At 39.7% G+C, this 26,227-nt stretch overlaps 1 protein-coding gene across 1 annotated transcript in view; it reads left to right on the plus strand.

The window, feature by feature from the left end:
• The window catches only part of ELOVL2 (ELOVL fatty acid elongase 2), a 54,464-nt gene that overhangs the window by 17,963 nt on the left and 10,274 nt on the right, over positions 1-26,227 (plus strand). Inside the window, exons 2-4 of the mRNA XM_058555267.1 lie at positions 14,971-15,034; positions 19,813-20,000; positions 24,198-24,275. Of these exons, the coding sequence (XP_058411250.1) occupies positions 14,971-15,034; positions 19,813-20,000; positions 24,198-24,275 (330 nt within the window). The remainder of the gene's footprint in view (positions 1-14,970; positions 15,035-19,812; positions 20,001-24,197; positions 24,276-26,227) is intronic.

Raw genomic sequence — 26,227 nt, forward strand, 5'->3', positions numbered from 1 at the left:
CTACTCCCCAGCAGGAGTAGGAACACATACATGTAAAGAGTATGTGTTTACTTGCCATATATGTGTTCATACATGCATAAGCCTGATAACTCTCTGAACCTGTCAAGGAAGAGTGTTGTCAAAGGAAAAAGAGGTCAAAAGTGGACCCCTGAAGCTTGCCAGCCACAGTCCTGGTATGATTTTGGCAAACTCATTCATTTGTTACTAAATGCATTCCACAAATGCTCACTGAGTGCCTTGTATGTGTGCCAGGCACAGAGGATCTTAACTAGTTGGGAGGAGGAGAGGGGTCAGGGAAAACCAGAAGACGATTAGGAGTCATCCAGGCAAAAGGGAGAAGACTTGCAGAGGCACAGGAGAGGGCACCTGATGCGCTGGGGGAACCTCAGATCATTGGATGTGCCCAGAGCAGGGTGCACGCAGCGTCTGCAAGGAAGAGGCGTGGAGAAGTGGGCAGAGGTCATGGAGTCGTGGCCCTGTCAGCAAAGAACTTAGTAACAATTATTTGATTTTTAAAAAATTCCTCAGATTTTATGCTGAACAGAATGCAAATTCTTCCTACAACATCCAGTTGGATGCCAAGGAATCAAGGTTAAAATTCATAGTGCATATGTCTGGACTACCTTGGTAGCCCACTGAGGTAGGCTTTCCTTCCTCTGAGCTCTGTACCGTACTATTTGCACTGTACTGAAATGATAGTAACAGTAACAGATGATAATAACAGTAACAACACTTGTAATGGTAAAAATAATGAAATTGTTACTAGACAGAGCTTGCTTTGGGGCTTTGATTTTTATATGATTTTAACTTACAAGGGGAAAAATACTGTTTTTACTTTTAATGAAATGGTAATCTGACCAGTACTCTGAGGAAAGACTGCTGAAAACCCACTGAGGGAAGCCCTACGTGGGTTTATTTGTTTTGATTGAAGAAAAGTCCTTCTCTTAGTGTGGGCATGGGTCACTCTTCACCCAGACACCTTGTTCCTAGGGTGTGTGTGAGTGGATAAAGCAGAGTGGAGTAACTGAAGAGTTGACCCCTCTCGTCCCCTTCTGTGAGCGTCTCTGAAGGACCTAGAGAGAAGTATCAGAGTAGACAGCTGCTGGTGGTCCTGATCTTTTGAAGATAGTTGGATTTTGGTAGCTTAGAGTTATGTGACATGAGATTCAAGATTTAACCAAACACTTACTGCTAATTATTGTTGAGAGTTGGGCTGATTACTATTGTTTTCCCAGATTTATTGAGATATAATTGACATATTGTGTAAGCTTAAGATCTTGATTTGATACACTTGTATATTGTAAAATGATTACCACCATAGTGCTAGCTAACATCTCCACCCCATCACATAATTACCATTTCTTTTTTGTGGTGGGGACATTTAAGATATACTCTCTTAGCAACCTTCGAGTATATAATACAGTATTAACTATATACACAATGCTGTGTATTAGGTCCCCAAAACTTGTTCATCTCATAAGTGAAAGTTTGTACCCTTTGACCAGTATCCTCATTTCCCCCAGCTCCCAACCCCCTGGTCACTACCACTCTACTCTTTTTGTTTCTATGACTTTGGCTTTTTTACATTCCACATACTTGTCTTTCTCTCTCTGACTTATTTCACTTAGCCTAATGCCCTCAAGGTTCACCCAAGTTATTGTAAATGGCAGGATTTCCTTCTTTTTATGGCTGAATAATATTCCAGTGTGTGTGTTTGCCTGTGTGTGTGTGTATATCTATATATATATATATATAGATATATACACACACCACAATTTCTTTATCCTTTCATCTGTCAGTGGACACTTGTGAATAATGCTGCAGTGAACATGGGGGTGAAGATATCTCTTCAAGTTGGTGATTTCATTTCCTTTGACTATATACCCAGATATGGAATTGCTGGATCATTTCATATAATTTTTTTTTAATTTTCTTTTTGAGGAAGATCAGCCCTGAGCTAACATCCAATGCCAATCTTCCTCTTTTTTTTTTTTTTGCTGAGGAAGATTGGCCCTGAGCTAACATCCGTGCCCATCTTCCTCTACTTTGTATGGGACTCCGCCACAGCATGGCTTGACAAGCAGTGCGTCGGTGCGCACCCAGGATCCGAACCTGCAAACCCCTGGCCGCCGCAGCGGAGTGCGCACACTTAACCGCTTGCGCCACCAGGCTGGTCCCCATATAAATTTTAGAGTAAGTTTGTCAAGTTACTTAAGAAGTTCACTGAAATTTTGATAGGGATTGTATTAAATATATAGATTAACTTGAAGAGTATTGACATCTTTAAAATATTAAATCATCCTACACAAGAATACAAAATATCTCTGCATTGATTTATATCATTATCTGTGTTCTTTATAGAGTTCTGAAGTTTTCTGTATAAAGGGCTTATGTAGGTTAATTCCTAGATATTTATAGTTTTGTTACTATTGGTTTTTACTTGGTTATTGCTAAAGTAGAGAGAGTCTATTGGTTTTTAGTCCTGTGTCTGGCAGTCTTGCTGAATTCTTCTTAGGTCTAATAGTTTATTTGTTGATTCTCTTGGCTGTTCTAAGTAGATGATTCTATCATTTGCAAATAGTGATAGATTATCTCTTTCCTTCTAATACCCATGTCTTTTGCTTTTCATTCTTCATAGCATTGGCCAATACCTTCAGTATGTATTAGATATAGCAGTGAAAGTCTGCATCCTTGTCTTATTTCCAATTTTATAGGGAATGCATCTGAAGTTTCTCGATTAACTAAAATGTTTGCTGTCAGTTTTTAGTATATAATCTTTGCCAAGTTAAAGAAGTTTCCTTCTATTTGGAATTTGCTCTGAGTTGTTTTTAATTGAGATATAACATTATATTAGTTTCAGGTGTACAACATAATGATTCAATATTTGTATATATTGTGAAATTATATCCACAATGTCTCCTTAACATCTATAACCACACATAGTTACAAATCTTTTTTTCTTGTGATGAGAGCTTTTAAGGTTTATTCTCTTAGCAACTTTCAAATATACGATACAGTATTATTAACTATAGTCACCATGCTGTGCATGACACCCCCAGGACTTAATTTATTTTATAACTGGAAGTTTGTACCTTTGACCCCCTTCACCCATTTTGCCTACCCACCACCCCCCGCCTCTGGCAACCACCAATCTATTCTCTGTGTCTATGTGTTCATTTTTTTGTTTTGTTTTTTAGATTCCACATATCAGTAAGATCAAGTCTTTCTCTGTCTGACTTACTTCATAATGCCCTCAAGGTCTATGCATGTTGTTGCAAATGGCGAGATTTCCTTCTTTTTTAGCTGAATAATATTTCATTATTTATCTCTGTCTCTCTCTCCCCCTATATATAGAGAGAGATATGTATATGTATATGTATACACCTCTCTCTATATCTATCTCACATTTTCTTTATCTGTTCATCCTTTGATGGATGCTTAGGTTGCTTCCAGTCCTGACTATTGTAAATAATGCTGCAATGAACATGAGGGTGCATATATCTTTTCAAGTTAGTGTTTTTGTTTCCTTCAGATAGATACCTAGAATGAAATTGCTGGATCATATAGTAGTTCTGTTTTTAATTTTTTGAGGAAACTCCACACTGCTTTCTGTAGTGGCTGCACCGGTTTACAATCCCACCAATAGTGCACAAGGGTTCCCATTTCTCCACGTCCTCACCGGCACTTGTGATTTCTTGTCTTTTTGATAATAGCCATTCTAACAGGTGTGAGGTGATATCTCATTATGGTTTTGATTTGCATTTCGCCGATGATTAGTGATGTTGAGCACCTTTTCATGTACCTATTGGCCATCTGTATGTCTTTGGAAAAATGTCTATTCAGATCTTCTGCCCATTTTTTAATAGGGTTGTTTGTTTTTTTGCTATTGAGTTATTTGCATTCTTTATATAGTTTGGATATTAACCCCTTATCAGATATAGGATTTGCAGATATTTTCTCCCATTCAGTAGGTTGCCTTTCCATTTTGTTGTTGGTTTCCTTTGCTGTGCAGAAGCTTTTTAGTTTGATGTAGTCCCACTTGTGATTTTTGCTTTTGTTGCCTTTGCTTTTGGTGTCAAATCCATAAAATTGGCCAAGACCGATGTCAAGAAGCTTTTTCTCTGTTTTCTTCTAGGAGTTTTATGGTTTCAGGTCTTATGTCCAAGACTTTAATTCATTTTGAGGGGTCCAGTTTCATGTTTCCGCATGTGGCTGTCCAGTTTCCCAGTACCATTTATTGAAGAGACCACCCTTTCCCCATTGGGTATTCTTGGCTCCCTTGTTAAATATTAGTTGACTGTTTATGCCAGGGTTTATTTCTGGGCTCTTGATTCTGTTCCATTGATCTAGGTGTCTTTTTTTATGCTAGTACTGTACTGTTTTGATTACTATAGCTTTGTAGTATAGGTTGACATCAGGAAGTGTGATGCCTCCAGCTTTGTGCTTCTTTCTCAGAATTGCTTGGCTATTCAGGGTTTTGTTGTTCCATATCAGTTTCAGGATTGTTTTTTCTTTTTCTGTGAAAATGCCATTGGGATTTTGGTAGGGATTACATTGAATCTATAGACGATTTTTGGTAGTATGGACATTTTAACAACATTAATTCTTCTGATCCATGGACATGGGATATCTATTTGTGTCTTCTTCAATTTCTTTCACCAAAGTCTTGTAGTTTTCAGTGTACAGATCTTTCTCCTCTTTGGTTATATTTATTCCTAAGTCTTCCTAACTTTTTTCTGACTTAGTCTAGCTAAAGTTTTGCCAATTTTGTTTATCTTTTCAAAAAATGAGCGTTGGGCTGATTATTATAATCACTAATCTGTTTGTATCAGCAGACAATAATAAAAAACATATTTGATGAAAATTCAAGTACTTGTCACATACTTAGTCAAGAATTTCTCAAATAGAGTCATGCCTTTTAGTCATTTTATTTAATATCATCTACTTCATCTCATCTTTTATTTTAAATGAATAGGAGGAAACCAACCTATTAAAGATTGTGATTTTTTTAAAGACTTATGGAGGAAATTGGACAACTTTCCTCTATTAGTCATTTCATTAACAATATTTACTTTAATTTTTAGTTGTAATATTTTAATTACACAGTTAATATATTGACAATGATTTATTATTGAAAACTAAAACATAAGACACTTCCCCACTACCCTCCACCCTTCTCCCTTCCTCCCCGCAGGTAATCATTGTTAACAGTTTGATATGTGTCCTTCCAAAACTTTTCCTATACATATGTATACTTGTACATATACATGCATAGGCAAATAGATTCGAGTTTATTAAACAATTTATTTATCTAAACCAAATTTGATGATGTGAAGCTGGTACTTCACTTTGGATGATTTCAAGCCATGATTTTCTTTTATGGTTTTCTTCAAAGCTATTTTTTTTGCTTTTACTCAGTGTCTTATTCAGCTCAAGCTCTTACAACAGAATACCATATCCTGGGTGGCTTAAACACAGGAATTTATTTTCTCAGTTCTGGAGCCTGAAGTCTGAGATTAGGTGCCAGTGTGGTCGAGTTCTGGTGAAGGCCCTCTTCCTGGTTTGTAGACAGCTGCCCTCTCACTGTGGCCTCACATGGTTGGGGGAGAGAGCACAAACTCGCTGGTGTCTCTTCTTATAAGCACACTAATCTCATCATGAGAGCCTCTTCCTCATAACCTCATCTAAACCTGATTATCTCCTCAAAGCCCCATCTCTAAATATCATCACATTGAGGGTTAGGGCATCAATGTATGAATATTGAGGGACATAACATTGACTCTCTACCACCCAGACTGTGCAACTTCTTTTCATTAGTAATTTGATTAAAGATGCCGAAATTTTTAAATATACTAAACCTAAAGAGAAAACAAATATGTATTTAGGAATTTGGATAATCTTACCAGAGTGCAAAGGTGGAGCTGAAATGAAGACAATAAATTCAAAAGGGATAAAAGTTTAGTCAGAGTTTTTCTCTTTTCTTTTATTTTGTTTTGAGGAAGAGGAGCCCTGAGCTAACATCTGTTGCCAATCCTCCTCTTTTTGCTGAGGAAGATTGGCCCTGGGCTAACATCCATGCCTATCCTCCTCTACTTTATAAGGGACACCGCCACAGCATGGCTTGGGAAGCAGATCCCTAGATCTGCACCAGGGATCCAAACCTGGGAACCCTGAGCCACAGAAGTGGAGCGCTCGAACTTAACCACTATGCCACCAGGCAGCCTCCCGAAAAGGGATAAAAGTTTAAAATTCTATTTAAGTAAAAAAAAAAAATCAGCTGTGTAAGTATACGGTGGGTAAGGCTTGAATTTGACGGCAATGAGCATGAAAAGTATCTAGTGACGTTTGTTGACAAGGACTAACTGATGCAATATGCAAATACAATCGTATGATACTTTAACAGAAATATAATATCCTGATCAAGAGAGGCCACCAGTCTTTCTGCACTCTTCCCTGAGTAGGCCGCTTTCAGCAAATATAAGGAAAAATACAATCAAATCAGTATTACATTTCTGTTTAGAGCAATGTGGATACTAAGTGGGTTTGTATAGACAGTTAATGCCTGTGAAATTAATGGCGATGTAATTAGTATATAGCAAGTTTCAATTTCATAGAGAAGAATGTATAATAAAATTCTTGGTAGATTTGTAGAAAGTAAGCAAGAATGTGGTATTTTTTATAATAAAAGCACATCAAAAAGTTAACACCTTAATTATAATCCAAACAGATTTCAAGAGACTCTCATCTAAATTATTGCTACTCAAAGTGCAGTCTGTGGACCAGTAGCCTTGACATCACCTGGGAGCTTGGTAGAAATGCAGACTCTTCAGGCCCCATCCTAGAACAATGGGATGAAAACCTGTACTTTAACTAGATTCTCAGGTGATTTGTATGATCATTAAAATTTAACATGAAAACTTCTGAAGTTGTAAATGTGTTCAATGAAAGCTTTAAAAAGCTATAAAGATGATGTCCCCAAACTTCTTTATATCTTCTTAAAGGATGATGCAATACTTTGGTTAAAGTAGTAAGAAAAATGAAGGATGATGTCACAGTGATGGCTTATTTGACGATTGCATTGTCCTTCTAGGCAATTCCATCATTCTTACATTTTCATATATTTTTCTTTTTTTTTAGCATAGATTGAAATGATTATTAATGAGGTAATTCCTATGTTGATTAAATAGCAAAGTGTTTTAAGATAGCAAAAAATAAGATCACTAAGATCCCATAGTGTATCTTAGATTTATAAAGGATCCACTGGACTCATATGTTAATTGCAAGATAGGATGAGTCTTCTACTTTAAAAATACATAAACAATTTTTTTTCTTTGTTCTTTGGAAGAATGAAACTTCTAAAAAAGAAACTCAAAAAATAAAATTGGGTCCAGTAGACCCTGATGATATACTGAGTGTTTAGTGTTAGGGATCTTTCAAAATATATTGGAAACAAGATGACATATATGAAAATATAGCTAGGAATGCAAAATAATATGAAACAAGTATCAAGTGAGTACTATGAAGGTTTAAAAGAATGAGAGTTTCATTAGTCCATGCAACAAATATTAAATGCCTATTATGTGCCAGGCATTATTCTTGGAATTGGGGATAAAATGGAGCTTATATTTTAGTGGAGGACACAGAGTACAAACAAATTAACTAGCCAGTGAAAGTTTGTATAATGACAAGTGTTATAAAGAAAAAATAGAGCAGGTAAGAGGATGGAGAATGATTCTGCACCACAGACCGGAAAGTTACAAGGCAGATGCTTTCCTCCTCCTTTGTAATTAGGCCCAGGAGAGATGGATCAGGGAAACATGTAAGGAGTTTCCATCTGACTATACACTGAATAAAATGAGATAGAAAGCCATTTGGGGAAAGTGGAACATAACAGAAAAGCCTGCAGTAATATTTTCTGTTCTAAAAAAGACCTTTCATCTCCTTAATTGAGTGAAACTGTTCTACAGTGTCAGGGTTACCCAGGATGCAAATAAAATCAGCCCCTATTTTCTTTGTCAACTTAGTGTCCTGAGATGTACTGCAGCACAAGAAACATGAGCATGAGCTTTGCATAGAGCCCTTCCTCTCCTGTCCCAGCTCTGAAACCTTTCAGTCTGAAGGTGTAAAAAACGCTGATTGGGGCTGGCCTGGTGCGCGCGCTCTGCTTCGGCAGCCGGGGGTTCGCAGGTTCGGATCCCGGGCGCACACTGACGCACCGCTTGTCAAACCATGCTGTGGCAGCATCCCATATAAAAAAGTAGAGGAAGATGGGCATGGATGTTAGCTCAGAGCCAATCTTCCTTGGCAAAAAGAGGAGGATTGGCATCAGATGTTAGCTCAGGGCTGATCTTCCTAACAACAAAAAAACAAAAAACACACTGATTAATTGTTACTGAACTTAGTTCAAGTTTCAGACAACAGTGCCACTCTTGAGCTTGCAGTCTCAATTTTCACATCTGTAAACTGGGAAAAATACCCAACTTGCAAAGTTATTGTAAAAATCATAGATAATGTGGGGCCGGCCCGGTGGCGGAAGCGGTTAAGTGCGCGCGCTCCGCTGCGGCGGCCCGGGGTTCGCTGGTTCGGATCCCGGGCGTGCACCGACGCACTGCTTGGCAAGCCATGCTGTGGCGGCGTCCCATATAAAGTGGAGGAAGATGGGCACAGATGTTAGCCCAGGGCCGTCTTCCTCAGCAAAAAAAAGAGGAGGATTGGCGGATGTTAGCACAGGGCTGATCTCCTCACAAAAAAAAAAAAAAAAAATCATAGATAATGTATATCAAATGCCTGGCACATATTAAGTGTTTGATAAACAGGAGCTATTATTACTCACCATTAGGGTTAGTTCGTTTTGTAGGGGCATAAAATTTTTCCCTTCTTCCTTTCTAGGTTCTTTGGCTGGCCTAATATTCAAATTGACATAAGACAGAGTAACAGTAGAAAAACAAACTTAATTTTGTATATATGGGAGCCCCATAAAAATATGGGACTCAAAGAAGTGACCAAAGCAGGCTGATTTTATACATTTTAGACAAGGAAACAATAAATTTCTGAAGAATCTTCTGACAAGACAAAGGGGCTTGGGCTTTGGCTGGTAAATTAGTGAAGAAGTAACAAGGTTTATTTATACAGCCTTCGTGGCCCTAAATTTCCCATCTCTGATGATAAGGATGCCTTCTATTCTCTTGGTACAGGGAAGGTACCTTTCACATTGGAGATTTATTTCCTGCTTTCAGGGGAACAAAAGAGGGTCACAGTGTCTTTCTTGCACCAGCTGTTTCTTAAATAACTTTAATTCCGAGTGGCATATTGGGGTGGCCCTCCTTTGATTCATATCTATATTAAGATGTGATAACCAAACATAAATGTTCCTACAGATTCTTCAATACCTGACTTAGTTTCAGTCTTGTGAAAATTACACCATAAGACACATAATAACAATTTAGAGTTCCCGTAAATGAATAAGAATTCCCTACCTGTTGCCTACCCTCAGCTTCACTTAGTATTGCTCCCTCCAGAGTACAACAGTGGGAGGTCGAGATGTTAAGAGGGTAGGCCTCTCAAAGGCAGTTAGGAGTATGAGTGTAAAATATACATGAATACACATGGTGTGAAGTCAGCTGCTTGAAAGCCAGGTAATTTCATACGTCCACTTTTTGCTATCTAAACCTTCTAGTTTCGTTCACAAATGTGAACACGTTTAGACTCTTCAAATACATGAGAGACTGGCTGGAAACAATCCCTGAGGAGTCTGCCAAAAGAGCTTTCAGCATTTAACAGCCATCCTGAGCCCTGGGAACAATGTAGAAGACTCATTGTGTGACAGTATGCAGTCGGTGTCCCCTGCCCCTGGGGGAGATGCCATCTCCTTGTCTCTCATTCTGTACAACTCAGGCTGGCTCATGAGGTTCCCAGGGATCTTTCAGAGTTGTGTGTCATTACTCTGAACTAGGATATCTTCCTGAGCTGCTCAGATGCCATTTCTTGATCTGCTGTCATTGGATACTGCAGATTTAGTTTTCTCTGCTATATACAAAAAAAAAAGAAAGAAAGTAAGGATTTGGATACTATGTCTTCCAAACTTAATAGTCAGTTGCATGATCTTAATGGCTTTTGCTCATTTTTAAAGCAATGAGGAAGGGAGTTGGTGGTGGGAAATAACTATTCTGATTGAATAAGAGTCTTTAAAACATTCTGTAAAACTGTATCAACAAAATAGGACAAACACCGAGATCTTGAATCATTGGATTTTTATGCAACATAATGCCCATGGTAGATAAATACTAACAACCACAAAATGGCTAAAACATAAATAAAAGAAGGAATGTGAAGAAGGAAGGAGTGAAAGAGGGAGGAAACAGAGGAAGGAGGGGAAGGAAAGGAGGCAGAAAAAAAGGTGGAATGAAGGAAGTAAAGGGAGGAAAGAAGGAAAGAAAGGAATGGAAGGCAAGAAAAGGAACAAGGAAAGTAACAGACGAGAGAAAGAAGAAGGGAAGAAGGAAAGGAAGAACGGAATCTGGAATCCTATCCTTTAGCGATCAGAGAAAGCACAGACAGTTTTTGTGGTGGGGTTGATTTCTGCCAGGCTTTCTGTTGTGGCTTCTGTAGAATGGCCCTTAGTCGTGGTGATAGCGATTCTGATTGCAAGACTGCCTTTGCTGAAGAAGATCTGAGCCATCAGGTTGTTCAGGTTGAGGCTGTCCCCACAGTGATCACAGAGGTCATACCTTCAGGAACCGAGTAGGAAATGGCCTCCCATTTGAGATGCCCCTGGTTTATGAGGAGCTGCAACAGGTGCAGTTAGGGCTGGGTGGAAGTCCCAATCAGCATCATGGTGGCAGAAACAGGCGTGCCCTTCATGGCTCTCCTGTTTCCCAGGTACTCTCAGAAAATGGTAGCTGAGGCAGGAGTGCATGGTGATCCAGTCCACTAGCACTGGGAGTTGCATGTCACATGGCCACTCAGCTTTCTATAAGAAGTCAGTCTAGTGGGTCTGCCTCAGATGGGTCACCATTACCTCCGAGTGGTCATCCTGCTGGCAGTAGGACAAGGAACAGGTGCAGGACATCACCTGGGTGTTATGCAACACTGCTCCTGATGGCAGGAATGAGCATGGTGTGACAGGTGATGATGGCAGTTCAGTGGATGTGATGAGGTGGTGGAGGCTAGCTTGCTGTGGGCTGCTCCGAGTTATGGCTCTTTGATTAGATCTGTTTCTGGTGCTCTTGCTTCTTTTCTGTAAATGCTGCTTTCCATATGGAATCATTTCCCTTTGGCATGAAGAACATCTTGAGCATACCTTGTAGTGTAGTTCTGCTGGCTACATCTCTCACTTATGCATATATGAAAATGTCCTTATTTCAACCTTCATTTTTGAAGAATGTTCTGCATATTTTGAAGGATATTTTGAGGATATCTCCTCCCCTGCAGTCTCCACGCAACCACTGATTTGCTCTCTGTCACATAGATAAGTTTATATTTTCTAGAATTTCGTGTAAGTGGAAACATATAGAATGTACTCCTTTTTTTTGGTTTAGTTTCTTTTAATGCAGCATAATAATTTTGAGACCTATCCATGTTGTGTGTGCATCAATAGTTCACTCCTTTATATTGCTGAGTAATGTTTCAGTGTGACTACACCACCATTTGTCTATCCATTTACCTGGTGATGGACATTTGGGACGTTTCCTTTTTTTAACTATTACAAATAAATCTACCATGAATATTTGTGTACAAGTCTTTGCATGGATATATGCTTTATTTTCTCTTAGTAAGTACCCAGAAGTGGCATGCTGGATCATATGGTGGGTGAATGTTTATGTTTTTACCAAACTGCCAACTGCTTTCCAATGTGTTTGTACCATTTTACATTCTCACCAGCTGTGGTAAGTGATCAGGGATACACAATTAAATAAGGCCCTACTTCTGATCTTTCCATCCTTCAGCTGCTGCTGAACATAGTCACAAGCTGAATTCAAAGCCATGGAACATGGACTTTATTATGTGGGCAAGGAGAAATCACTAAAGTTCTGGAAGTGGGCTCAGGTTTGTTTGGCAGAGAATTCTGTGGCCTGGGGAATTTGGAGCATAGTCTGGAGATGGGAAGCTGTGGCCGTGAGTAGGCACTTCCCTTGGCTCAGAAGTCCTGTGTGGAGGGCTATAGCCAAAGGATGACCAGAGTGGGGCCTCTGAAGTGTGGAGTTCCGGACAGCACCCCTCTTGCCCATGTTCAAGGGCAATACTATTCCCCTCTTTTCTAATCTGTCCAAATTCTAAACATCTTTAACAGCCCATCTTTGGTCCTCACTCCTTTGATGTCTTCCATTATTGTGGCAGTTCTGTGTATCTCCTTCTCCTCAATTGTTTGCTATTTGCCTTTGTATTACTTGTTTTCTCAATTTGTCTACAAGATTTTTTGTCAACCTCTCTATCCCTTTTTTTCCCATATGTCTGACAAAGTATTATATACAGAATAGCTGTTCAAGAATGTTGGTTGAAGGAATGAAGGGCTGCATGTAGTTGGTTTGTTCTTCTTAGCTCCTAGCTATGGTGTTAGTCATGAGAAATTGTCCAGCATACTTTTACACTTACACATATAGAACCTAATGCACAGCTATTAATTCCTTGCCCAAGCTCTGCTCCATCATCCTTTGCTAAGCATTCATCTTTAGTTGACTAACCCAGACTCTGTAGTTACACTTAGGTTTTACTAATCCAGGGTAAATCTTAATTTGTTCTTCTGATCTCATCTCATCGGTGTCTTTTTAGCCTATATTCTTTCTATATTAAATAACCCAGAAACAAAGAGGTAATTTTTTTCAGATTTCTGATTTTTCCCAGCATTGGCTTTATTTCTATCTGTCATGTATGTCACTAGAAACCCTGGCCTTAAATATTTCCCCAAAGAGTCATGCCTTGATGTATTTGTATATGCTGACCCTTCTTCCTGAAATGCTTGCTCTTTCCTTCTCCATCTAGATGATGTCCTAGAGTCTTCCAAAACTCGGTGACAGCAGCACCTGTTCCTGGAAGCCTTCCTTTTTTAAGAGATGCAAATTGAATTTACTTACTCTATGTTCTTGTAGTACATCCCTGTAAACCTCTCTCATCATATTTAAGATGCTGCTACTGTAATTTTTGACTTCCTTGTCCATTGTCCTGTGTGAGGATGAGGACCATGTCTCATTTGGCTTTGTGTTTCAGCACCTAGCGTGGTGCTGGCACATCGTGATTCTCAGATAATCAGTTAATGAATCAGTAAGTTAATGACTGAAATAATGGAATGCCCCTCCTTATTTATCTCTGTCATGCTCTCTCGTCATATCTTCCCCTCTCTTACTTATCTTTTGTTTCTACCCTTCTTCCACTGTGACTAAATTTCTCCAAGATTATAGAAATAATACAAGCTTTGTGACCTTTAGTTAGAGTTTTCTTAGCTCTACAGATGTTGGAAAATGGATTTTGAACCTTAGCAAACAAACTAAAATAGTTTAAACATTTGCTGTGGATGTGGCAATGAAAGAAAGATTTCACTGGTATTTGTTAGGAGGCCGGTGCATCAGTGAGGTTAACATTCTTTGCTCAAGAATGAGAGGCCTCTGGACAGATCTGCCCTGTTCTAACGGCAACACGAATCTTATTCCGTCACACTGTGCTGTTGGGTAACTGACCTTTCTCAAGTCTGGAGGTCTCCTGAAATGTCCTTCATGGAAACCAGAGATAAGAATCCCTATTTAAAAACTTCCATGCTTGGTTTAGCCCAGATACTTTTTATAGAGATACTATGAAATAATCAAGTTCCTAACACACTGGCCTGCAGTAGCAGGTGCTAATAAATGTTAGTGTGTAGTTCCCATCCTCCTTCCCAAGTTTTCTTGAAATTTCTCTCAGGATGAGAGTCACAGATAAGGAATGGGTCCAAACAGTATGTGCCAATCACCAAACGTGTAGATCTTCTTTTAAGATGCCAGTAAATTAATTCTCCTCTTTGGCACTTACACTTTCTTTGAGAATGAGACGCTTTTGGTGTCTTGACTGCACTCCAGCTGTTGACTGTAGAGAACATTCTATGTGAACTTCCCTCCTGAAGGCCGTCATACTCGATTCACATTATAGTCAGGGACCAACTCGCTGGTCCAAAATCCTCATCAGAGATGCCTTTCCTGGGACCGTTGGGTAGTGCTCTGTCTCTTCCTCCCTTTGCTTGAGGAGGTGCTGGACCTTCGTCGCAAGGGGAGGGAACACATTTGCAGGTGTTTTGAGCAGTATATTAGCAGGCCAGCATGAATAGGAGCTCAGGAGGGAGCAGCCTATTTATCCATCTTAAGATTCTTAGCAGAAATTCTCCAGTCCCAACCTGAATCCAATTAAAGTCACAGTAATCAATCTGGTGCACCCAAGTGACACTATTTACTGTAATATTAAGTAGATGTTAATGTATAAAAAAAAGTTTTGAAAACAAATAGAACATAAAGGTAATAGAAAAAATAGCTGTAGTGCTTAATTTCCTTACTTGAAAAACAAGTCCTTGAAAGCTTTAGATTCAGCTTTGTGAAATACAATTCAGCTGAATTTTCATTTAATAATTACATTATATCCTGTGGGTATAGGCTTTCCCTGTTGCTTGCACACAACTCCTGTTAGTTGCAACAATGGAAGTTGCTTATAGAATCAGCATGTTAGAGGGAAATGCAAGTAAGGTAGTAACCCTTCAATGTTTAAGTATACCAAGACTGCTTTCCAGGACTCCTCTTGCCTAAGCAAATGAAAGAGAAGTTTCCTTCCAGATCCTTACAAGCTTGTGAAAGGTGAGGCTGCACTTACTGGGCCACTTCCCTTATGTCTTTGCAGTCAGAAGTCCCTGAGGCTAGGAACCTTGGAGAGTCTGTCAACTACACCTTGTCAGTAGTGGTTTGTTTTGCGAGTTCCCCCAAAACACCCACTTAAATCATTTTTTCTTTTTCTTTTCAGGAGCATCTAAAGGCCTTTGATGATGAAATCAATGCTTTTTTGGACACTATGTTTGGACCTCGAGGTGAGTGAGCTTCTTGAGAACTTAATGTGGAAAAAATACAGTTTAGTTATAGAAGGAGTATGTCTGCTCTAGTGTTTTGAAAATAGTGTGGTGACTAACATTTAGAGACTTAATTTCCCTCGCCTTTGATATTCTTCTCCCAGAACATCCAGAAGCCCCGTTTCTCCTGCTCGGCCTCTCCTGGGATTAAAGTTCCGGGAGCAGGAAGCAGGAACAGAATGCAGTGCAGTACTTTCCTCCGGTGTCTCTCTGGCTACTGGAGCCGGTTGTAGCTTTCCTTCAGAACTGCACTACTGTTTCTCTCCTCTCTCCACCGCCCATTCACCTTCCACCTTCCTCAAATGCACAGTCATATATAGTCTTCCTGCCCTTACATGTCTCAGTTCTCTTTAAAGACTTGTGAGTTTTCTGTGCGCAGGGCCATGAGGTGGAGCCTCTAAGCTCTCAGTCAGTCTGAGTCTCTCATCTCCCTCCATCGCAGTCCCTTAGACCACTGCAGGGACCTCCTCACTCGTCTCCCTCTTCCACACTTGCCCGCTTCCAGTCGTTGATTAATTATCAGCTGGAATAATATTTTAAAAGCCTAAATCATATTTGTGGTACTCTAGCTTAAAACTCATCAATGTCTTCCCAGTGCCCTTAGGATAAAAACCAAATTTCTTATCCTGGCCACATACCCCTGTGTATCCACCCTCAGCCACCTCTCCAACAGCCGGTTGCACGCTCCCTCACCCCCTTTGATATAGCCATGCTAGATGTACTTTACCTCCTCAAAGATGTAACATGCTTTTGTATGCTGTTCCTTGAGCCTCGGATTCCTTCCCCTACCTCCCACCCACCTCCCAGTACAGTCAGCCCTTCTCATCCTTCACACCTTCTCAGATAGGCTTTCCTGGCAAGGATGGCAGGGAAGTTTTCCCTCTAAAGTAGGCCCCTCATTATTCTCTAGTTCCACCTGTGTTTGTTTCCTTCAGAGACTTTATTGTTATTAAAAGCTCTTTGTCCCATGAGGGCAGGAACCCTGACTGTTATCTCCAGTGCTTATTACAGTTCTAGGAACATATTAGGCACTACATAGTCTGCAAATAAATAAATTCTAAACAACATGTTTGATTTCACTTGAGCCTTGCTGGTTCACAAAGCTGTGGAAAATATACAAGTAATTGGGTCGGGGGAGGAGGAAAATAAGGAGGTTTACCTGTTTCTCAAAATCTTTAAACAGAATCACGTAGAGATTATTTAGGCCACACTCCAATTTCTGTACAGGCTCCATAAACTATTCTCAGTGAATGACTGTTTATATAGTTTTAATATAATGATACTCGGTGAGCTTTTACAAAAATACTTTCACATAGTCTTTTTTTGTTTTGTTTTTTCCATTTTGTATTTGTGATGATCTTGTGGGGTAGGCAGGGTGGGATATCTGTATCTTGTAACCCACTTTATTTAATATGTTGTCTGCCTCACAGTTCTAGTGGGTAATGTAGAGAGCATGACCGTCTAATTTAAGCATGTAGTATTTCTTGGTGACTGGCTTTCCATTTGATCCTTCCATTAGAGGGTTAAACAACATTCTCTCTGAGCCATTCTCACTGAACTTTGCCATCAGTAAGGTCACCAGGATCTGGAATTATGTAGAGATGGGATCAATTAAGGATAAGATTGCAGGTGTTTACTCAGCTTTGGTCATTTTTGTGGAAGTTTCCTTTGTAGCAAGGAGAGTATAGGATTGACAGTTGACAACCAGATCAGGTGACCTGCACAATGACAGGGAGCCTGGCATCCAGACCATCAGGAATCCATTGTCCCTTCCTAAAAGTGGCACAAGCTTAGGTTGACTGGCAGGCCACCCAGTGAACATCTAGGTGTCCCCTAGTCTTTTCTGATTTTACCTACGTCATATTAGTACCATCAGGGGATATTGTTCTGGGCAAATGCCTGACACAGATGCAGAGCTAAGTCCCAAAGATAATAATACTGCAAGTATTTGTTCCTGTCTTTTGGTTGGAACAGTTATGATTCTCCTTAACAACTGCAGCAAACATTTACAGGGCCATGACAAAAGAAAACAAAAAACTTCAGGTGCTATGTTACTTTTGCAATATGTGCTTGACTCAGTGTGCCAATTGATATATATTTAATGACCCTTTCCTCTCAGCAATAAGTGGATATAAGTTAGAAGTGAGACAGTAGATAGGTAAGACCTAGTCCCTGTCTCATGGAGTGTGTCCTGTAGTTGGGGAGGTAAAACTAACATCTGAAACAGTTGGAAAGCAATGAAGTGAACCACACATGTTCATTTCCTAGGGCTGTAGGAACAAGTACCACAAACTGAGTGACTTAAAACCACAGAAGTTTAGTCCCTCAGTTCTGGAGGCAAGAAGTCTGAAATGCAGGTGTTGACAGTGCCGAATCTGTTCTGGGGAAGAATCTGTTCATGCCTCTCTCCTAGCTTCTGGGAGTTGCCAGTAATCTTTGACATTCCTTGGCTTGTAGCTGCATCACTCCAATCTCTGCCTCCCTCTTCACACGGTGTTCTCCTCTTTCTGTCCCTGCATCCGAATCTCCCCTTTCTATAAGGACGCCTGTCACTGGGTTAGGGCCTATCTGAATCCACTGTGACCTCATCTTAACTTGGTTATACCTGCAAAGACCCTATTTCCAAATAAGATCACAATCACAGATACCAGGAGTTAGGGCTAGAACATAGTTTTTTGGGGACACAGTTCAACCCATAACACCATAACAGGAGCTACGGTAGCAGTTTAGTGCAAGTTATTTAACTTTTTCCCCTCTGTGGCTCAATTTTTCTCAAACGTAAACTGCAGACAATACTATTACCTGTAATAAAACTGTTGCCTTGACTATGGTGATGGCGTCATGGGTGTTTTCATATGTCCAAACTCATCAAATTGTACACATTAAATACGTGCAGGTTTTTGTATATCAATTATACCTCAATAAAGCTGTTGAAACTAATATCACCTAATAATAAGACTGCTTTGAGAATTAAATAGGTTAACACATGTAAAAGGCTTTAGAAGAGTGCCTGGCACAGAATAAGTGCTCAGTAAGTGTGAGTTATAATAACAGTATTGCAGCCATAATAATATGTAAATTATAAAATGATAATAATTATTTTGTAATGCACATGAGGAACTGTACTTACAAAAGAGCTCCCTTAGGAAATGGCTCCCTTAGAAGGCAGGACTTTTTCTGAGCAGTAGAGGAGGAATAGGGTTTAGATGTGGAGATGAACATTAGGAAGTGGCAGAGAACACAGACTTTTATGGCAGATGATTACGAGCTAGCTGTATGAAAGACGATATCTATTAGACATGTGAATGCTGAGAAGAGCTCCTTTCTTACCTTTTTATCTTTATCACAAATGACAGAAGTTTACAGAAGTAGTGATGGGACAGTTAGAGCTTGAGAAGGCACTTTCCTCATAGAAATGGAACTGTCCGTAGGGCGGGGTGGTTTAAAGAGAGACTGGGGGTCGATGGGATAGAGTAGAGCAGAAAGAGGGACAGAGATTGGGGGAGAACCAGAGAGATCAAGAAAAGCCCTGGTGGCGTAGTGGTTAAGTTCACGCACTCTGCTTCGGCGGCCCAGGATTCGTGAGTTTGGATCCCAGGCACAGACCTACACACTGCTCATCAAGCCATGCTGTGGCGGCGTCCCACATGCAAAATGGAGGAAGATTGGCACAGATGTTAGCTCAGGGCCAGTCTTCCTTACCAAAAAAGAAAGAAAGAAAAGAGCATTATCCCCTGGAGAAACCAGCTCCTTACAACTCTATTTATGGAGATTAAAAACAGCACGCAATTTTTTTGTAATTCTGGGCCAAATCACTTTCTTTCTTTAAACAACAACAAAAAAGAGCAGAATAGAGAACAAAAATCATTGTGCCTACAGTTATTTTCAGGTCTTCCTAATTGTATTATAGCTCTATTATGTGTGTTTCACTTAGGAGTTTACACTTTGACTCCCGAGAGTAAGGCACACTTGATGTGTCCAGGTTCTTGCCTCCTGGCTCTTTGTACTTCTAGTCCATGGTCAAGTTTGGGTTCTTAAATTTATTTTCTGCTCTCGGTTCCGAATCATCAGCTCTAAGGCTTTGCCTTCACCATCTTCAGCTTCCCATGCTTGCCGTTTTGTAATCCCATTGCTGTGTTGGGATCAGCTGAACTCTAAACCCATTCCTGGTTTACTGCACAGTGATCACAGGCAAATGCTGGGGAGGGTGGGTTTCAGCCATTAGGATTCAGTATCAATAGCCCTTCCCTCCTGCCTACTCAGATCTCCTCCGTGGGAGGCAGCAACAGGTCTAGTGGGCTGGGAGTCAGATGTGAATTCAAATCCTAACTCTGCTGCTGATGAGTGTATGGCCTTTTGTAAGTTACTGAAGCTTTCTGAGATGTTTTTTCATCCATAAAATGGCATAATAGTACTTACTTCATATTTTTGGGTTAGAGTAAATAAACATAGTAACTGTTCTAGAGCAGACATTCAAGAACTGTTGCTTTCCACCTTCATTACATTTCCCTATCATGCAGTGTTCAGCTTAATTCCTGTTTGCTCCATGAAACCTTCCTTAACTATTCCAGCCCTCAGTGGTTTCTTCTGAATTGTAACCCAAATCCAGCTTACTTAATGCTATGTCATAGTGTTCCCTGTTGTATTGGGTATGTACAGATAAAACATATGTGACAATATCTTATAACTAGACAGAAGTGTTACTCTTCAGGATGCTCACTGTATGTGTTTCTTTTCAGATTCTCGAGTCAGAGGATGGTTCATGTTGGACTCTTACCTTCCTACCTTTTTTCTTACTGTCATATATCTGCTTTCAATATGGCTGGGTAACAAATGTATGAGGAACAGACCTGCTCTTTCCCTCAGGGGTACCCTCACGTTGTATAATCTCGGAATCACTCTTCTCTCCCTATATATGCTGGTAGAGGTAAGTGTTTATGTAGCCAAAGCTGGAGTCTGGTAACTGAGTGATTTCTAGAAGCAATTAAATCTAGCAAACTGGAACTATCCAATGTTGCCATCACTACCGTTCTTTAAGATCTCAAGAACTTGTTCAGCGTTTGATATTATTCCTTCCAAAAGTCCTGGAAGTCTTTGTTTCTAACTTGAATTTTTCTTATCCTGGTTGAGGCCTATTTCTTTAGTCCTTAGTCTTTCATTGTGGTTTAGAATCACAACTTAGATCTGAATGGGTCTTTAAACAGCATATGTTATAATTTTCTCCTTTTTCAGATTATGTACTGAGGCTTAGGAAAGTTACATGATTTGCCTGAGAATAGACAGTTATTAACAGAGTATTTTTTTAAAATTAAATATCAAATGCAGTTAGTTTGACTGAAATGCAAATGCATAGTCCCTTCAAGAAGACTCCCGCTTCCTTGGACACTGTGACAGTAGCATAGCTGTTCTCAGGACTGCATTCTGGAGGCTGAGTCAACATTCCAGCTTAGCTCTAGCAGCCCTCATGTACTCCTCTGTCCTGTGTCAAGTGCTAAACCCGAGTAATTTTACAGGAAAAAGAACAAGTAATCATTGCCCTGCCTATACAACCAAAGGTTAGTTTACTATAATACAAGGGAAAATCTACAAGTGTTAAATGAACCTGCTCTAGCGAGCAGCCCCAGAAAGAAAAAGAGAGAATGAAAACATAACAAAACCTTTTTTAGGGAAAAGTTAGGATAAAATCATTCATATAAATTATAAATGGCTGATAATGGTGCAGGTATAGCTGCCTTCCTGGTGTCCTTGAATTCTAAAAGAAAATAACTCCTTACCTAAAATTTAGGTCCTCTCACCCATAGAATTTAATCTGTGCATTAGTCTAATATGCACCATTCTAATAATGGTTAATAACCATTACCTTAAATGATTATAATGAAGCTCTAATAATGGAATTTTAGGCATCAGAGTGCAGAAGATGGAATCTGGGGTCAGGAAAGCCACGCTAACAACTCCAAAATCATATCACACAGGTACTCACTCATTTACCTGACTCTGAAAGGGGAATTTTTGGTTTAGGTTCTCTACCAGTGAATTTTAGTTCACTAGATGAGCTTGCAAGAGCTTGTAACTTGTGGGGTCAGTTTCTCTGTATCACAAAGGGAAAGGTACTCCTCCGTGGATTGTTTTCAGAAGCAGCAGCTGCGTCGAGAGGGCCGGCCTGAATGTCTGACTGCCTTGGAAGCTCCAATACCTGCTAGACGCTTTGGGGCAGTGGAGTCGGAAGACCCGAATTCAAGTGTCAGCTCTGTCACTTTCTCTGTAATTCTAGAGGAGTTACTTAGGCTCCCTGAACCTTAGGCAACTTCTCCTTAAAAAGGAGATATGATATTTTTCCGACTTAACTCATGAGTGAGTTGTAAGGATTAATCAGTCTGTTCCACCAGCATCCAGTGAGCCCCTCCTAGGTGCTGTGAACTGCACTGAGCCCAGGGGATACAAAGGTGGGTGAGACACAGTTTCTGTACTTGAAGAGCTCACACACCAGTACAAGGAGGAGTTAGTAAATGTGAAAAGGCATGGTAAGTGTTAAAGTGAATATCAGTCACCATCAGCAGGAGCAAGAACAACAGTTTAGTGTTTGAAGAACCAAGTAAATGGTTTCTGTCTTTTTTAGGGAGAACATGTGCACTGAGCTCATTCCCTACGACGAATTTTATCTCCTGCTTGTCCAGGAGATAAAATCTCACACTCTTGGTTCAAAATCACTGCTGTTGATTGCCTCCTAGTCTCCCATGATTGTAACCTCTTTCAGGGCAGGCATGAGGTTTTTTCTTTGACACTTTGGGGGTATGTTTAATAGATACCAGTGGAGTGACAGGTTGATTTAACCTTGCTAACCTGTTTGCTCAGGCCAGATGTTTGCTTAGGCCAGGAAGTTACTGCTAAACTTATTAATGTTCTTTCAACAAATATGTATTGAGTTCCTAAACTGTGTCAGATTCTATTCTAGATTCCAGAACACAGCCTTTGCCCTAGTGCGATAGAGTGAGGGGCTGCTGGTGGGGCACGAATGCCTCTCTGAGGAGGTGATATTGAGCTGAGACTGAATGATGAAAATAAGCCAGGCATATAAAGATCTGGGGAGAGCGTGTTCATGCAGAAAGAGCAGCAAGTGTAAAGGCCTTGAGGCAGGAACAACCTTGGGGTGTTCAAGGACCATAAAAAGAAGCCATGTAGCCAGGATCCCGTGGACAGAGGAGAGAAGGATTCAAGATGAGGGGAAGAGGTGGCGGATTGTATAGGGCCTGGTAAGGAATTTGGCTTTTATTCTAAGTATAATAGAAAGCCGTTGGAGGATTGTAATGAGGGGAGTGATATGATCTCCCTTTTTAAATAGATTATTCTGGCTGAGACATGGAAAATGGACTATGAGAGTGAGTTGGGGGCAAGAATGGAAGCAAAGAGTTCAGTTAGGAGACGATTGCAGTACTAGAGTCAGCAGTTGCTGGTGGCCTGGATTAAGGTGGAGATGGGGAGAAGCCAGTGAATTCTAGACATATTTTAGAGTGAGTTAGCCCACAACTCCTTAAGGCTAATCCTGTTGGACAGCCTGGTTTCCTTTTCTTCAGTGCCTAGGTTGGATGGCTCCTTACACCAACGCAGCTAGGGGATTAGGAATGGTCCAGAGTGAGGCAGATAGAGCCTCCTGTAGCCTGGCTGCTTAATTCTATTTAGGTGTTCAGTTGTCAGGCAGTTCTGCAGATGTGCCACGGGGGTGGGGGACAACCTGGATAAATCTGACTAAAGCAGGAAATGTCATCGGGTAATAGAGAATACGGCCTGTCCTCTCCCACTACTGTACTGTTAGTATGCAAAGTACAAAACCTTACTTACTACAAAACTACAGCCTGACCATAGAGGTTTTTAATTAATCTTTCTGCAGAAAGTTAAACAGCTTTCTTATTTTGCAAAATGTACCAACACACAAATTTACATATACTTTTAGGTTTTCCTAGATCCCCTCTAGCCTATCACTGGTTCCCACTTGGGAATTAGGCACATAAAGCTCTGAGGAGTATGGAGGGTGACTTGGTTTGTAATAGACCCTACGAGGAAAATTCAGTCTTCTTTACTTTCACTGGATTCGTTTATCCTGACAATCTATAATTATCAAGATGTTAACTGAAAGCTGCTTTTGTAAAAAGGAAAGAGAGGTGGCAAATCAGGATAATGGAGAAAAGACTCACAAAGATTCTAAAACATTCTAAATGTTTTTTAGTAGTTCATCTCTTTAATGTTCAGTTCATTAACATCTCATCCTTCCCTGCTCTGTATGTGTATTTTAACAGTTCTATACCTTTACACATTTCTGAAGCAACAGAAAATAGGCTTTTGCGTATAATCCCTTATGTAAATCAAAGCCAAATGCCTTATATTCTAGAATTTTAAGTTTCTTCAGTAATAGGGGGAAAGAAAGGAGACAAGTTCTTTTGTAGAATTTTTCACAAAGAATAAAAAGGCTCATTTTCTTATGATGATGTGGAAAGAACACTAGACAAGGAATTAGAAGATCTGAATTCTAGTCATTGTTCTACCAATTTCCAGCCATGTAATCTTGAGCAAATCATTTACTCACCGTGTATTGATTGAGCACTTTCTGTGTGTCAGGCATTGGGCAAGGAAGTGCAGATGCAGAGATGAGCAAAAGAGGAGGCGGAGATTTTATGGAGCTTTTTGTTTTGTGAGCACAATGGAGAATACAGACATTAACCACTTACAACCACACAAATGAGTGATTACCACATAGCAAAAAGACAATGAAGAAAACGCAGAAAATGGTTTAAGAACCTTTCTGAGCCCTGGTTTTCTTATCTGTAAAATGGTAAATATGTACTTCATAAAATCATTGATGATCAAATAAGATAAATGTTGATATATAAGGCAATATATAGGTTAGAAATAAGTTGTCTTAATTAAGGAATATAACCACTGATATCAGTTCAACAGCAAGAATTAAATCCTTTGATAGTGTGTGTGTGAGGACAGGATCGAGTCAAACTCAAATTCTAGGAAGTTTCTACTTAAACCTTGAATAGCTGCCAATTAGAAACATGAATGGGAAATTCAGTTTTTGTCTAGATTCTTGTGTTGATTTTTTCCCCCCTTCTTGTTTCTTTGGCAGCTTATTCTCTCCAGTTGGGAAGGAGGCTACAACTTACAGTGTCAAGATCTTGCCAGTGCAGGGGAAGCCGATATTCGGGTGAGTCATGAGAAGCAAATCAACTATCTATAACCATTTCTCACTGAAAAGGAGAGAAGGCTTTCTCCTTCCAGATATGAGGTTGGGGGCTGAGATTAGATAAGAAAGGGACTCCTGTTCTAATAGAAGTGCTTGGTCACAAAAATGTTTTCCAAATGTCCATCTATGGGACTGACTGAATATACCATGGCACGTCCACGTCGTGGGTCCCTTTGCACAATGGAATGAGGAAGATCCTTGTACTGTGATAGAATAATCTCCAGGATGTATCTAAGTGAAAACAAGCAGACTGCAGACTGTGTTCGTACGATAGCAGCTTTTGTGCAAGAAATGATATGAATATATGTGTGTGTATGTATTTGCTTATGTCTTTAAAAAGAAACAATGGCAGAATAAACCCAAAGCTAACAAAATGGTTTCCTTTTTTGGGGAGGGAACAGGACAGAGGGGATAGGCATGGAAGCCAGACTTCTCTGAATGTACCTTGTGTATCTGGTTTGGGAACTATTACGTGTTTTACAGAATTATAAAACAAAATTAAATTTAAAAAGAAAGTAAAGCAACCTCCCCGAAAAAACTTGGAAATAAACTAAGATAAATGAATCTACCCATATATTAAGTTGGTGACATAATAACCCAAAGAATTATTATTTCAGCTGACTTTCAAACACAGTGTTTTGACTGGACATCCCTGGGGAGATATGTCTTAACATATTCAGTAATTTTTTTGGATGCTATTATTAATAAAAATATTGGTATTGTTTTTGAGACTATTATAGGTATACTGTAGGATAAAGTATATAATATTAATCATTACAATTGATTACATGTAATCAATGTTAATATCATTGCAACTAATATTTGAAACATAGAAGAAAAAAGATACCAATAAAAAAGTTAAACTAAAACCCAGTAATCATAGACTCAAATTGGAAATAGCAGAATTAACTTTATTTTTTCTAAAACCAAAACCTGTTTTTTAGCTCTATGTATAGAAAAGCCCTCACTTATGACAACCCAGTACAGTGAGCAATGAATACCCAGATTGTGCTCTCTAAATATAATTTCTACCAGAAGGGATTAGAGTTCTTAGAGAATTGGCCACTTCCTGGTTTGGGCTGGGAAATGTACATAAAAAGAATCCAGGACATCTTGTGACAGAAAGCAAGGAAGCTGTCCAAGACTACTAGGGTTATGACACAAAGATATGGGAGCCACCTTGAAGGGAATCCCACTGCTAAGGATGGGACAATTTGAGTTATCAAAAAGAAGACTGACTGGAATGGATTGAAACATTTTAAATTTATAAAAAACCTTGAGTTTAAAATGATACAAAGAGAAAACAACCCTCATTGTTACCTTTTGAAGGTTGCTAGAACACCAGCTCATTCTAGAAAAAAAAAAGGGAAAGAATTAAACGTTTATCTTGCCTTTCATATGTGAATTTCCAAATAGATGAAGAGGAAGAGTTCTTCTCTATAGAAGAGAAAAATGCATAAATAACAAGAAAATGAGAAAATCACGGTTTTGCAGCTCCTACTGAAGTAATGGACCTAGACAGCAGTCATCGGTACGTGATAAAACTACTCGGTGAAAGTGAGGGAAGCTTCATAACGATTGGATTAGGCTGACAACACGTGGACTCGCCGTTCCTCTGAATATCAGTGGACCAAGCAGAGATCATGTCCCCCTTGATGTGAGGCGATAGGAAGGACACAGAACCACCCGTGATGTCTTCTGGCCAAAAACCTTAAACCTGAATCCAGTGGAGCCTCTACATCCAATTGCTAGTTACAGAAAATGTGGGAGAGAGAGAAACAAGTTAGATAACACTAGGAAGAAACAGTCATCCAAATCTATGATATTAGGAATTCTACACAACAACTGAGCTGGTTTTTCTAAGAAGAGCGAGCTGTGGAAGAAAAAGGAGGAGCAAGGAAAGGGAACTGTTA

The sequence above is a fragment of the Diceros bicornis genome, chromosome 14 (assembly GCF_020826845.1).
Source record: "Diceros bicornis minor isolate mBicDic1 chromosome 14, mDicBic1.mat.cur, whole genome shotgun sequence".
Taxonomy (NCBI): Eukaryota; Metazoa; Chordata; class Mammalia; order Perissodactyla; family Rhinocerotidae; genus Diceros; species Diceros bicornis.